At 34.3% G+C, this 13,408-nt stretch overlaps 1 protein-coding gene across 9 annotated transcripts in view; it reads left to right on the forward strand.

Moving 5' to 3' along the window:
• The window catches only part of LOC130446940 (teneurin-a), a 556,419-nt gene that overhangs the window by 393,426 nt on the left and 149,585 nt on the right, over window positions 1–13,408 (forward strand). For all 9 annotated transcript variants that reach the window (XM_056783483.1, XM_056783489.1, XM_056783488.1 and 6 more), the window contains 2 exons: window positions 1,691–2,068; window positions 8,737–9,095. In XM_056783483.1, coding sequence (XP_056639461.1) covers window positions 1,691–2,068; window positions 8,737–9,095 — 737 coding nt within the window. The remainder of the gene's footprint in view (window positions 1–1,690; window positions 2,069–8,736; window positions 9,096–13,408) is intronic.

A 13,408-nucleotide genomic window follows, 5' to 3' on the forward strand; every position in this document is an offset into this window, starting at 1 on the left:
TGGTGGATATGCATATTAACTCAAAACAAAATAAAACAACCATCGTTTTAAGTCAAATCCAACAAAAGTTATTCACGCACGAAGCACTTCGAAGCAAATGCTCGCCTGTTCTTTTTTTGGAATAACTGTATTTTTCTCCATTATTAGAACAACGTAAAACGTTAAATTCTAAATGGTACAGTAGTATTTATTTACCAAAAAAAATCAAGGAAACCAATCTCAGAAGACGAATCTTTCTCCAATACCACAATGCGAGCTCTCACACCTCAGCTCAAACAAAAACGTTTTCGAATAGTCAAAACATCGAATTGAGGGTTCAACCGCCATGCAACACACAATGATTTTTCCTTATTCCCGCATATGAAAAATAAATTGGAAGTTCAACGTTTTTCTACATCTAAAAAATCACATGTTTTGGAGTTACTTCAATCGGAACGTAAAAAAATATTGTGATGATCTTAGTGATGATCTCAATAGAGAATATTTTGAAAAACAAACACGCCATATCCAATCTCAAAACTTGAGTAGCAACCCTCGTAATTACTATAATTTTTCCAAGCTATAATGACGTTAATGTATAAATCCAATTGATTGCATATCACATTGAATAATTCGAGAAACTTCACTAAATGTTTATACGATTGATTAAGCCGAAACTTGCTTCTCTTCTCTTCATACTTTATTCAATATAAAAAAATTAGTTTAAGCAAATTAGGCAAAGTAAACTAGTTGAATTCATAGGAACGAGATACTTCTATCCTTGTTGAAAAGAGGCTATGGAAAACGTCCTTTCATACACTGTACGTAATGGAATTAACCATTAGAGCGTTGTTGAAATTTGCCGCGTAAAAAGAAACATGAATTGCATAATAATGTGGAAAATTGGAGTGCGAGCGCTGGAGGAATTACAGCTTCGCTTACTTCTTGTTCCTTTATGTTGAAGAGATTTATTTGGTGTGTGTTAAAATAGTACAATTAGTTAATCTAAGAAAAGATTCTATATAAATAATAGCGAACCATTCAATCCGAAATAGAAAATGAGTTACAGATGAACAGATTAATTGCCATATAATCATCGAAAAAAGGTCGAGATATTTATTCTGAATAACAACAAATGATATATACCCCGTATGAAACGAATAGAAGCTCAAAGGCATTCGAAATTGGTTGTGGTGTGACCTGAGAGTTGATACTATATCACAGTGATTTCTTGGTTTTACTGAAGCTGTTAAACTTCTTCATAGATGAGTTATTTGAGCTTCAAGCTCAAATTGTGAAATGATTCATGAAACAACCTGATATACTAGCCATCTAAGATGTCATTCATTGTACTCTGACATTGTTTGTCAGTTTTCAAGACTATAAAAGCATCTCTTTAATTATGTTCTATGTTAATTTGAAATAATTCAACGTTATATGTCTTTTGTAGAAATGGCTTCCTGCTTTGACTAGATTTTTATAGTTCGACGACGATATAATAATGTAGAGGAGATAATAGTCACTAAGGGATTAGTTCTAACAACTTTTAGATATATCTTCCAGAATTTAGTTCTATAACCAAATTTCTAATGGAATATGGCGACTCGGTGGATAATTTCTATTTAATACTACACAAAATGATCAAAATGAAAAACGTTAGCTGCTAAAGAATAAGTGTATGTGATGAATCAATATATTTTTTTCTTTTCAGAGTCGTTACCAACGAGTACGGCCGAGCATTCGGCGAGCGCTACAACAGCTCACAGTTCCATCCAACATCAACAGCCTTCACAGCAGCAGCAACAGCAGCAGCCACAAACGCAGTGGCCTCCGTTGCCGTTACTCGAACAAACCGAATTGGACACCGTACATACAGCAACGATTCCACCTTACCAATTTTGGAACAGCGAATTTCGAAATAAACAACCCGCTTTTATAAATTTTAATTTCACGTTACCGTGGGGTGCGAATTTCGCAGTTTACGGCAGAAGGAACGTTGCTCCTAGTGTAACGCAATACGATTTCGTGGAATTCGTCAAAGGAGGAAGGGTTGACCATAGATTGCGGAGGAAACGAGATATAAACGGAGGTGAGTTGGATAATTGTTTCATTAGAAAATTCTTTTGTAGCTTTGCAACAAATAATCAAATTGAACCATAAATCGAGCGGCATAAAAAAACTTCAACTGAAGTTAACAACTAAACTTCAGCTCTACTTATTCATATATTGAGAAGTTTCAGTTCTCAGAAGAACGTTCAGTGGCCATAATATGATCAAAGAATAATGTTCTTTGTAAGATCATATAATACAATCATTTCCTACAACTTTCTCTTCATCCTAATCCGAATTTTTAGCTGATGTTCCACATTTTTAAAAGTTATTTCTGTTGTTCTTAGTTGTATCACTTTTTTCTTATCATCCTTCTTACATTGACAAATTAGATTGAACACATTTTCCCATATCTACCGAAATTATTTCTTCGACTTCCATTAGATCACTCCATTTCCTGTTCCTCCATAATTCCATCATTGGAACTGAGTGCTCGCATCATTGGTATGACGACCTGCATTCAATCAGCTTTTCTATCGCGAGAGTAAATGCCTAAATAAAGCGAAAGTTCCCCCTAATTAAGAGAAATTGCTCTAAAAAAAACTTCATAAATTCATTCATGGAACATTACATGTAGTGGAAATAATTTCCTTTTGTATAACATTTTCGTAACATAGAAAACATGCTGTTGCAATAATTTCCACGATCTTCAATATCCATATAACTGGATGTGTGTGATAAAAGTTCACACCAAAGAAGAGGCGAACAGAGAAAAATCATACCAAAGTTATTGACACATGATATGAAACCTCAACCAAGGAAATAAAGACTTACCATTTTATTTCGCGGATAGATATCTGCATTAAGCGCCCCCATGAAGAAGTAGCTCACACATAAGTTCTTTGTAGACGGATGCTTCAGGAACTAACTTCATGGTTTCAAACATCAAAATTTCTTGGAGGACTTAGATTTAAGGAAGCTAACGAAAGTTCAGATACGTCTTGTATAGTTCTTCGTATCTGGCAATCCACAAATATAGGAAAAGTTAGGGCAGGAAGTATGGTGGAAGTAATAATGTCATCAGAGAACGCCTGGATAGCAGCGAGAATATTTTTCGGCAGAGGTTCTGAAAGAACTTCGTATTGAAGAAGAATAAGGAGAACAAGAAGAAGAAGAAATATGATATAGCATTGTTTTCACAGGGTACACAGATACCATAAGCGGAGAAGGAGATCTTTTAGTCAGTATTGAAAAATATTCCGGATATGCCAAGCAAAACACAAAGTCTTGCCGATACACGAAAGTAGTTGTCACCGAATATCAACTCAAAAAACAAACAATAGGGCAAAGCGAACTCTCCAAGAATGCTCCAATTAAAGAACGATTCATTTCGGGAAGAAATTCTCACCTAACCTTCCTCATCTTATCAGATGTAGTTATCTGTCGTCTTTGTTGCACGCTCTTCTTCATCCTATGAGTTCATAGGTGATTTTCTTCATATCTTGAAGATTGTGCCATCTTCTTGTTGGGTATACGTTGTTACTCGAGATCCTACTTATCTTCAAAAGTTTTAATGCCCTTTAATAGATGAATGATGTTGTGGTGGAGATATTTTCTTGGTATTTAATACCTGGTGTATTCTTCCATATACTATTCCTTCATCTCACTCTCATGAATGCTGGGGAGGCTTATTAGCTCCTCCTATCGTCTTCTATTGGTGTATTCTACAATACCTCGTCCTGTCTTATGGTCCAGCTGTCGGCGGATCTGGTGAAAGTGCTATATATAACACGGGACGTTGGACAGATTTTCTGAACTTATAACTTCTTGTGATCACTTTCAGCAGTGCATCTTTACTATTTGTAACTTTGCAGCTCTTTTCTACGCCTAGTATACTTAGCGTAGTATTTCCAGGCTCACGTCAGCTTCCTCAACTAAATGTTGGATTGCATCCTTAGCCCTCCTAATATTCTTCCGGCAAAATATTTCGAACTTTATTCTGAAGGCTCCGTAGATCTGGTGGTTACTTATGTACCTTGGGACGTGGAGTGCTAGATTCAGACTAATTTTCTAGGCTCATCATTCACTACGATGAATTTTTTAAGTGTCTAACGAAGCTGACATGGAGCTTGGCATTCAGTTGCAGTTTTTATAATCTTTCGATGTATCTATAATTATATTCCATTGAGGAGAATGGTCAAAACTAAAAATCAAAATGTTGGTTGAATGATCTCTATTCAAGATCTACTTTTATAAATAACTTGTCTCTTTTTCCTATTATTCCATTATAATAACATAACAGCCTCATTTGAATTCAAAGAAACATTGGAAAGAGATACGTTTCTCGTTATAACTTCTTGTGATACAATTGAGCAAAAGGTATCATTTAAATTCAGTATGAGCAGTAATATCAAATAGGGTAAACATTCTTTCAAACAATGTGATATTAAATTACTGAGTTAGGAAGAATTAGTTTCCACATGAAACTTCGACAAGAACAACAATCGAATCAAATTTTAGACTGGGAAATGTTACAAATAGCCTGCAGTAGTACAGGAAAGTTTTCCTTTACAAACAGCTTTGTGCCAGTGTGTATGTGTGTGTGTTTGTGTGTGTCTGTGTGTGTGAGTGAGTATCTGTATGCCTATGTGTATGTGAGTGTGCGTGAACTCTCTCTCGTATCATAGCAGAGACGCATTTAGGACTCGCAATCGGACTGATTCAGTTTATTCATACTTCACCAAATACTATACTTTTTTTTCATGTTTCCTGTACAGCATATTTTATCTCTAGTTCGTCACTTCAGTTTAGATCCTTTACTATACTGAAGTGACACTCCAATATTTGTATATACATGTTTTTTTTATCATTTATCAAATTTGAACATCTTCTTTTCTTGTAGCACCTTCAACTTTGGCTATCTTCTTGATCAATTTTGTTGAATTGATATCTATATTATATTGAATAATTATTTCAATTTCTTATATTTGGTAGTCATTATATTTGCGACTTGAATGTGATATTTGACACTTGTCTTGATGATATGATGAGAACACAAAGCAATATAAGAGAATAGAAAACATTCTCGACAATGCAAAGGAAATGGCAGCCCAAGTATCAACAATCAAATTTGAATGATGATGATATTATAAGAGCACAAAGCAATATAAGAGGATAGAAAACATTCTGGACAATGCAAAGGAAATGATAGCCAAAATATCAACTGCAAAATTTGATTATCTTCTTCTTCTCTCTGTGCCGTACCTTTCTCCAACCGTGGGCTATTTCCGTGACCAATTTCGTTGGATTGGCTTTGTTCAATTGGTATATATCTGTCGGTACTTGGAATACTAATTTCCAATATTTGGTAGTCACTATAGGTTTTTGCGACTTGAGAATGTGATATTTGATGCCTGTCTTGATGATATGATGAATATGATGAGTAAGACTGAAATGTGAACGATAGGAACTAGGAACTTAGAATGTACTGATATGAGCTAAACAACATGGGTAGGAAGTTAATGTCGATAAAAACAAAAGAATCATTAGACATACCAAAAGATGGTATTAGAGCTGCAGCTGATAGTCTGAAGAAGAGCTCAGAATAGAGATATATATTGGGAATTAATTAATAGATTCCCAACTTTTTCTTATCTTCAATATCTTTTATCTAACAATCAAACAATAATACCTTGAAACCTTCGACAAATGCGTAAGACAAAAGCAACATATCTAGTCCCAATACAGTATTTGTCAAGTAAGTGATGTGGAACAAAATATTTATTATATTTATCTCAGTCCGGTCCTGTTATACTTCTTTCTTTCTTTGAATAGGCGACGCGACCCTTCACCCCGTGGCCTTTTCCAAACTTTACAAAGTCATACCAAGTGATGGCTTTTCTGTAAATTGATGGATGGCGTAGATTTTACGAACATGGCATTTTACGACCTTCCTCAGCTATTAAAGGAATTAAATTTCTGCAGTGCTAGAATTTTGATGCGTCTTTTGAAACGACTATTGTTTGGTTAATTGCTGATAGCTAACTTTCGGAATTCCATCTGTTTCTCAAAACTACTTTGATACAATTTTTAAATGCAACGAGAAATCAATCAGGCATAAAATGTGTTATTTAATGGAAATACTGAAGGTTTTTTTGGTCGATTGTGTTGAAATATTTGGAGTTAACCCTTTATTCTTAAATATAATTACTTTGAAAGTAACAAGAGAAAAAGTTATTCAATACTCTAGTACTTGATATCTTTTAAATCCACTCTGTATATTTAGATGAACCCCGAAACTAGAAAAGGAAGAAGGGAAGTATATTTACACAGTTACTGTTCGAAACATTGAAAGAATGAGATGTGTGCTCGAAAAAGATCTAGATTACGACTATCAAGTGATAGATATGACCATTCAAGTTTTTCTTTGATAATATTCACTTCCGTGTAGGTAAAAACATCGACTCATTTAATATTTTCAATTAACGAAGAAAGTAGATCAGGCAATTCAAGTTCTAGTATGGCTGAATTTGATTGTTTTGAATTCATTAATGATTCCAGCTTATTTTAAATTCACTAAAGTGTCTTTATTATCTAGATGAATATCTGTTTCACACCTAACCTAACCACTTACATCGTATATGGTGTCTGAATAATCTAAGAGTTGACCCCAACGGAAAGTCATGGTGGTTTGATGGGTGACAGTTGGTGTGACCAAACAACTTGATGAACGTTAAGTTGGAGATATAAAATACTTCGAACATTAAGGTCTTCTTTTTATATGATTATTTGATGAACAAGTGAACATTAAAAACCAAATTTATTTGTGAGACACCCTCTATATATTCCGAAATATCCAATTGCTTAAATGAGTGTACAGTAATTTAACAATAAAAAAAGTGGATAATCAATTAATTCGCTATTTAATACGAGATAGAAATAAATTTTATGAAATTTCATCAAATTTATATCATTATAGATCTGATATGGCAAATTAAAACGAACCCACCATCTAATACGGATTGAAAGACATTATAAAATCGGGTGAATTATCGATACTAACGATTTGAAGGAAATTTAAAGCGATATTGTTAAGAAAAAAAATACAATTTGCTTTCAAATTCTAACCGAATCCACTGGGAATGATACAATCATTTCCTTTTTCATTAGGATTAAAACTCTGTTACTCCAATAACAGTAGGGAGAGAAAAACGCTGACTGTCGAGAGAACAGGAAGATGATCTTTCTTCGTCTTTCCCTGTCGAAAATGTACCTTGATCCTGCCTCGATTATTATACCCTTGTGTAGCTAACAAAGCAACATTGTCTCGCAATTTCCGACTAATTATAGTCGAAATTCACAATAAATTTTGAAATAGTAAACTTGTTCAAATCAGGGTGCTGTCAAGAGATGATAAATGATATGTAGTCAAAGAAGTGACAAGGATAATATTTCCGAAAGACGATAATCTACGAATTTATATCCTGTTTTGCAAATTTACCATCATGTAAAGATATCTTGCTGTAAATTAGGTCATAGAAAACGAACCGTGGGGGATAAAAACCAAAAATTTGTATTTCAACATTTTCCTACTGATTGTAACGCTCTTCCGTCGCTACGTGACGGTTAGACGCCAAAGCTCAGGTATCAGAATGCTTCGGGCGCCATTTTTTTAACGTGGTGTGCTCCACTTACTCCGAGCAGCGTCAGTGGAGAAAAGAAAATAGTCCAGGAGTCAGAATAGTGATAACGGAAACGCTAAAGCCAGTTGAACAGATTTAACTTGCCCTCCTGGATTGGTAACTTGGGTATTTCCTGCTAGTGTTACTTACGAAACTTCTGACACACGGAGTCGTATAAGAAAACTTCACAATTGTTAAACATAACTCCCTTTATTGTAAACTAGAATAAAACTAAACGGTGAGACAAAGCGAAAGAAAATTACCACTTTTATCAATTCCGGTAACGACTTTTCGAAATGCTTTCCTACTCGATTGCCTGAAGGAACTAACACAACTACTGGAGTGTAAATACTCAGCGCATCGAGTACCAGTTTCCATACCCTTGGTATAATCGGTTGGCTGAATGCCCTAACACGAGCTCCACTGAAATGTGAATACTCAGCGTCCTCAATAGCAGTTTCGTGACTCCTATTGGAGTATCAATACTCAGCTACTCCAGTGGCAGTTTCTTCACTATCGGTAAAATCGGTTGACTGAATGCCCTAAAACGAACCCTACTAAGATGTGAATACTCAGCGTCCTCAATGGCAGGTTTCGTGATTTCTCCTGGAGTGTGAATAATCAGCTCCTCTATTAGCAATTTTCTTACCCTCGCTATGATCGATTGGCTGAAGGTCCTATCACGACCGCCACCTAGATGTGGATACTCAGAACTCTCATTGGCAGGTTACACGAAACCCAAGGCTCGGCGGTTGAGATCAGCAATCCCATAAATGCTAAACACAAACTTACCTCGGATTTTAACCTGATCGGTCAGGTGCGTTCTTCGAAGGTTGTTGCAGAAACTAATGCTGCTTTTTACCTAAAGTTTCGGGTCTTGTCTTCGCTGTAGATTTTATAGTAAATGGACTGCTGGTTCTTCGAGAACTGGCTTTTCTCTTCCATATATTAAGACGGCTACTGGTGTCTCCCATTACACAATCAATTAATTAGATATACTCATTTGACGAAAAATATTTGGTTGCAGATTCTTCAGACTCGTCGTCAGATTTGAAACTCACCTACGACTATAGGACGACTCACAAGTCTGACGTATTGGACTCAATTTCGAGCTCCTATGAAGGTACCAAAAAAATTCTAGCGGATTCCGAACCTCGAGGTCCTTTTTATATACCTCACAGTATAAAAATTGATTTTGAAGGACCATTACCTGATGATCATTATCGAAACGAGTTCAGTACGGATTTACCTCATCCTACTTTGGACATTGGAATCGAACGGGACGAACTGGATCACGTGATTGCGAAAAGGGAAACGGAAATTGAACCGATGATGGTTAATGTTAGTTTGCTGCATTATCTAGATACTGGAAGATGGTTTTTATCGGTAAGTGAATTGATTTTCATTAAAGTTTATATTGAGGTCACTTAACAAATACTTTGTGTTATTTCGTCGCCCCAAATTTACATGGTTGTATGTAACAAGGTTCTAGGTTTCATAAGCTTTATTCTGCTACTCTCACATAGATGATAGCACGTATACAAACCTCTAAAATTACAAAATTTCAAAGTTGTATGTTTTCAAACATTACGATTGAGTTAACAGAGTTGTATGTTAAACTTTCAAGTTCTTAAGACAGAGTTTTAACGAAATTGTTTTGGTGTATGTTATAAAAAACAACTATGTAATATTCTCTCAGGTAGTTTAAGGTTATATTAAAACGTTTCATGTGTTGAGTGAGGAAGAAATTGAAAAATTAAATCAAAATTAAAGGAAAAGAAGGTACAGTGTGTGAAGATGAAAGAAAAGAATATGAATTCCACATAACCGAAAAAGAGAGCGTGAGGAATGAACGAAAAAACGATAGAGATAGACAGCTATTTGTCTTTTGATCTACAGAACGTCCTCACATGTCCAAAAGCTCATATAATAATCTTCTTTTATAAAAGTAAACTAAATGTTTATAATATGACGGCCCATTTATAAATAGGGAAAAAAGTATATTACGTAGTATGGCCGAAGACTTTGCAAGGAAGAGCTGTAAATGACATTGCAAGTTCATTTTATAAAATTCTAAATAAAGTCTTTACTGATCATCTTGATATAACAAAGTTAGTGCTTTGGAGTGATAGTTGCGTGCCATAGAATGGAAACAGTTTATCAGTTACGCAGTTGCTCAAATCATACAAACATATAAAATTGTGGTAAAAGTTAAAATGAAATTTTCTGTCCCTGGTCATTCTTGCAAACAAGAAGTAGACGCAGTACACAGCTGCATAGGAAGGAGTTTACGGAAAATGGAATATTTTTCTTCAATTCCACCTGTACTTTGTTCAAGTTATGCAGATGCAACCAGTGTACTTCTTTGACTTCCAAGCAGGTGCACGCCTCTGGAATTATAGCTAAGTACCATATTCTAAAGTTTGCATGCTCCAATTTAACAAAGATCATGCCATTAAAATATAAAACTTCTTTCACCCAACAAGATTAGACCGTTGCCCACGTTCGACATACCTTGCTTAAAAAGACAGAAATTACACAGAGACCCGAGAAGTCAATGAAACTGCAAACATTAAAAAATACAAAGGTATTTCTAGTTGAAAATAATATAGATACGTTGCGCAGCATGATAAAATGGATGCCAGCTGTGGATAAACAATATTATGACACCATTATTTGTTCAACTGCTACAGCAAATGAAGAAAAAGAAAAAATAACAATTTTATAGTATTCTGTTGTTACTCAATTAATTGTCTTATAGGAACCCTGCTTATGTTTAAAAACATAAATGTTTAAAAAATTTATTTTGAAAATATTTTACAAGGGTTTTCGAATTTTTCTTATTTACACTAAATGTACTCAGACGTAAGCTATTTTTTATTCTATAGTTTTTTTACATTGATAAAGTAATAAATACTTTTATTTTTTGTTAAGTAAAGTGTTTTTCATGTTGTTGTTCAAAGGTATATGAAACGTTTATAAAATACAAACACACTATACAAGAATCTCAAAGTTGTATGTTTTCAAAAAAATATTATTTGTTTCAAGCAACGAGAATACTTATAGAAAACTTTTAATTTAGTTCATTATGAAATATTCCAATGCTAAAACTAATTAGATTTATCATCATTTTTTTATTTATATCTACAGTTTTGTGGGTTGTTGTATTTTAAAACTGCTTTTTCTCGAATCTACGAGTACAATAATGTTATTTAGAACACTGTAATTTTGGGGCGACGATTTGTTCGATTTTTTTTGCTAGTTAAAATTAAATTGGTATTAACTATACTAGATGATAATAATTATTTCGATATTTTGTTTATAAAATAACCAAGAAGTTTTAAGAGATTCCAAAATAAAATTTAACTGCTCACATTTTATTATAGATTCAGAAATAGGCTATTGAAATTTGACCAACTTCTTGAAAACATTTATCAATACATTTCCTACTTGCCCCATTGGAATTGAGAGCGATACAAGCTTTCGTTTTCGATCTCCTTCTTTCGTGTGCCTTGTCCAGTCTCCCTGATGTAGACAATCACCATATCAAAAATTGTAGGATCCTCTGCCAAGCGAAAAAGTTCACCAACCCTTTTTATGCCAGGTCAATTCCTGAATCCAGCTTATAACCAAGATTTAATGTCTTTCGGCAATTTATGGTCGTCATTTGTTGCATTTTAACTTTCTCGTTTCTTCCTGTTATTTAATGGTCCCGACCTTTAGAGTCTACGTCTCTACTTCATACAGCAAAACCGACCATATATAGTTTTAAACATGCGTGGTTTTAACCTATATTTTTATGAAAATTATAGAATTTGCTTCCGATTGAGCTGAGCGCTAATAAATTTATTTATTGTGCACTATAAAGTCATGCGTTGAGAATCAGATTTCAGAAAACTACTCCTTGTGTTAAGCGGAGAAGCTTTCTTATATCTGTTTTCTTGATTTCGATGTGTGCACCTTCCAAGATGTCTTCTTAAACATAGGACAGCACTTGTTGGATATTAATCGTGATGGTCGTGTTCTTGATATGCTTTGTCGTATACCAGTGGAAAGTAATCAATGGACTATCAGCCTAGTATCTTGGATAGCCATCTGAAGAATATTTTAGTGTGTCGCATACCATTGTTTATAAATAACTTCATTAGAAAGATGTCGCCTTCACTTTTGTTCATTAGATTATTGAAGAAATCATTGGATGCAAGAATTGAGGAGACCGATAACTTTTTTTGTCAACCCTAAACAATCAGGACTCAAGCATTTACCAATAATGATAACTTCCATTGTACCTGAAATAAATGATTAGATTGCAATGTTTTTACAAATAATACCAATTCGGGTAGGAAGAATTCATATATAAATATTATAGTCCCATCAGATTTCAGTTTATTCCCCATTTTATTTCAGATCAAATCACGCAAAAATAAGGCTGTTTTGTGTGTATATATATATAGCTTTTCGATGTTTCCTTTCTCACAATAAAAAGTTCCGAGGTAACGTAACGGTAAATACATCGAAAGTTTGCAGAAAACGTAGACGTAGTTGAAGTGGTTTGATTGAATTAGAACCTCCCTAAGATATAAACAGAAAAAGGTTTCGTTATTAAATTAGAACCTTCCCTCTAGAAACTACTTTCTAATATGCGGTAGATAGGTGGTTTCAATTACTGAATGCTGTTTGATTTCATTGAAAGGAATCTTTGATTTCTTAAGATATTTTCAGGTGATTAATCGTAATGGAATTCTGTTACATGAAAGAAAATCTATCATGGTCGTCACTAGAAATATCAGACTCCATATTCATCATAATTTCACTCTAATGTAGCCAAACATTTAAATTAATTAGTATTGTACTTGAAAATATTTGAATAAACTGATTTTGGAAGAACCATTTTTGATTTTCAATACGTAAAATGGAATAGACTGAACAAAAAAAAAAACGTTTCTCCGTAATTTCATACAAATATTTATTGTTGCCTCACAAATAAGGCTTTATTTGGTAAATATAAGTATGACATAGAATTTTAGCACGTTCTTCAAATATTTTTGAATTTTGTAGAGAGATAATAGTTACAGGGAGTCAAATCTCTCGGATACGGTGGTTGATTGAAGATTTTTAATTCGCGTTTGACCAGAAAACCTCTCACAATTATGCTATAATGTGATGGCGCATTATACTGGTGGACAATAATTTTATTTTCTCTCCCTAAATCGTCTGTTTTATGGCAAATTGCTTCTAGTAGACGCCTTACAAAGGTTAAGTAGTACGCCGTTTAACTCTCTGTTTAACTCTCTCTCCACGAATTCATGGTGAGCTCCACTCCACGGTGATCCAAGAAAACGATTAACTTTGTTTTTCGACCGACTTTGAAGTGGATGTTTCGGTTTTCGATATTCACAAACCCATGTCTCGTCGCTAGTAATGATGTATTTCATAAATGTAGAGCGTTGAGCTACTTATGTGTAAAAGATTCAGGTTTTTGGTACGACACGATTCATACCAAAAACATTAACCAATGTACGTTGAGTCAATCCATAAGAGATCTTGAGAGCTTTTACTATCTCTCGGAAGTCGATATGACAAGTTTACTTTTTCGCAATTTTTTTTGATGTTATCTTCATTAACAAACTTGGATGGGACAGGATTCGGAGGATTTCATGATCTTCACTGAATGCTTTCACTCAAATAATTGAGTTTGC

This window comes from Diorhabda sublineata, chromosome 7 (genome assembly GCF_026230105.1).
Source record: "Diorhabda sublineata isolate icDioSubl1.1 chromosome 7, icDioSubl1.1, whole genome shotgun sequence".
Classification (NCBI taxonomy): Eukaryota; Metazoa; Arthropoda; class Insecta; order Coleoptera; family Chrysomelidae; genus Diorhabda; species Diorhabda sublineata.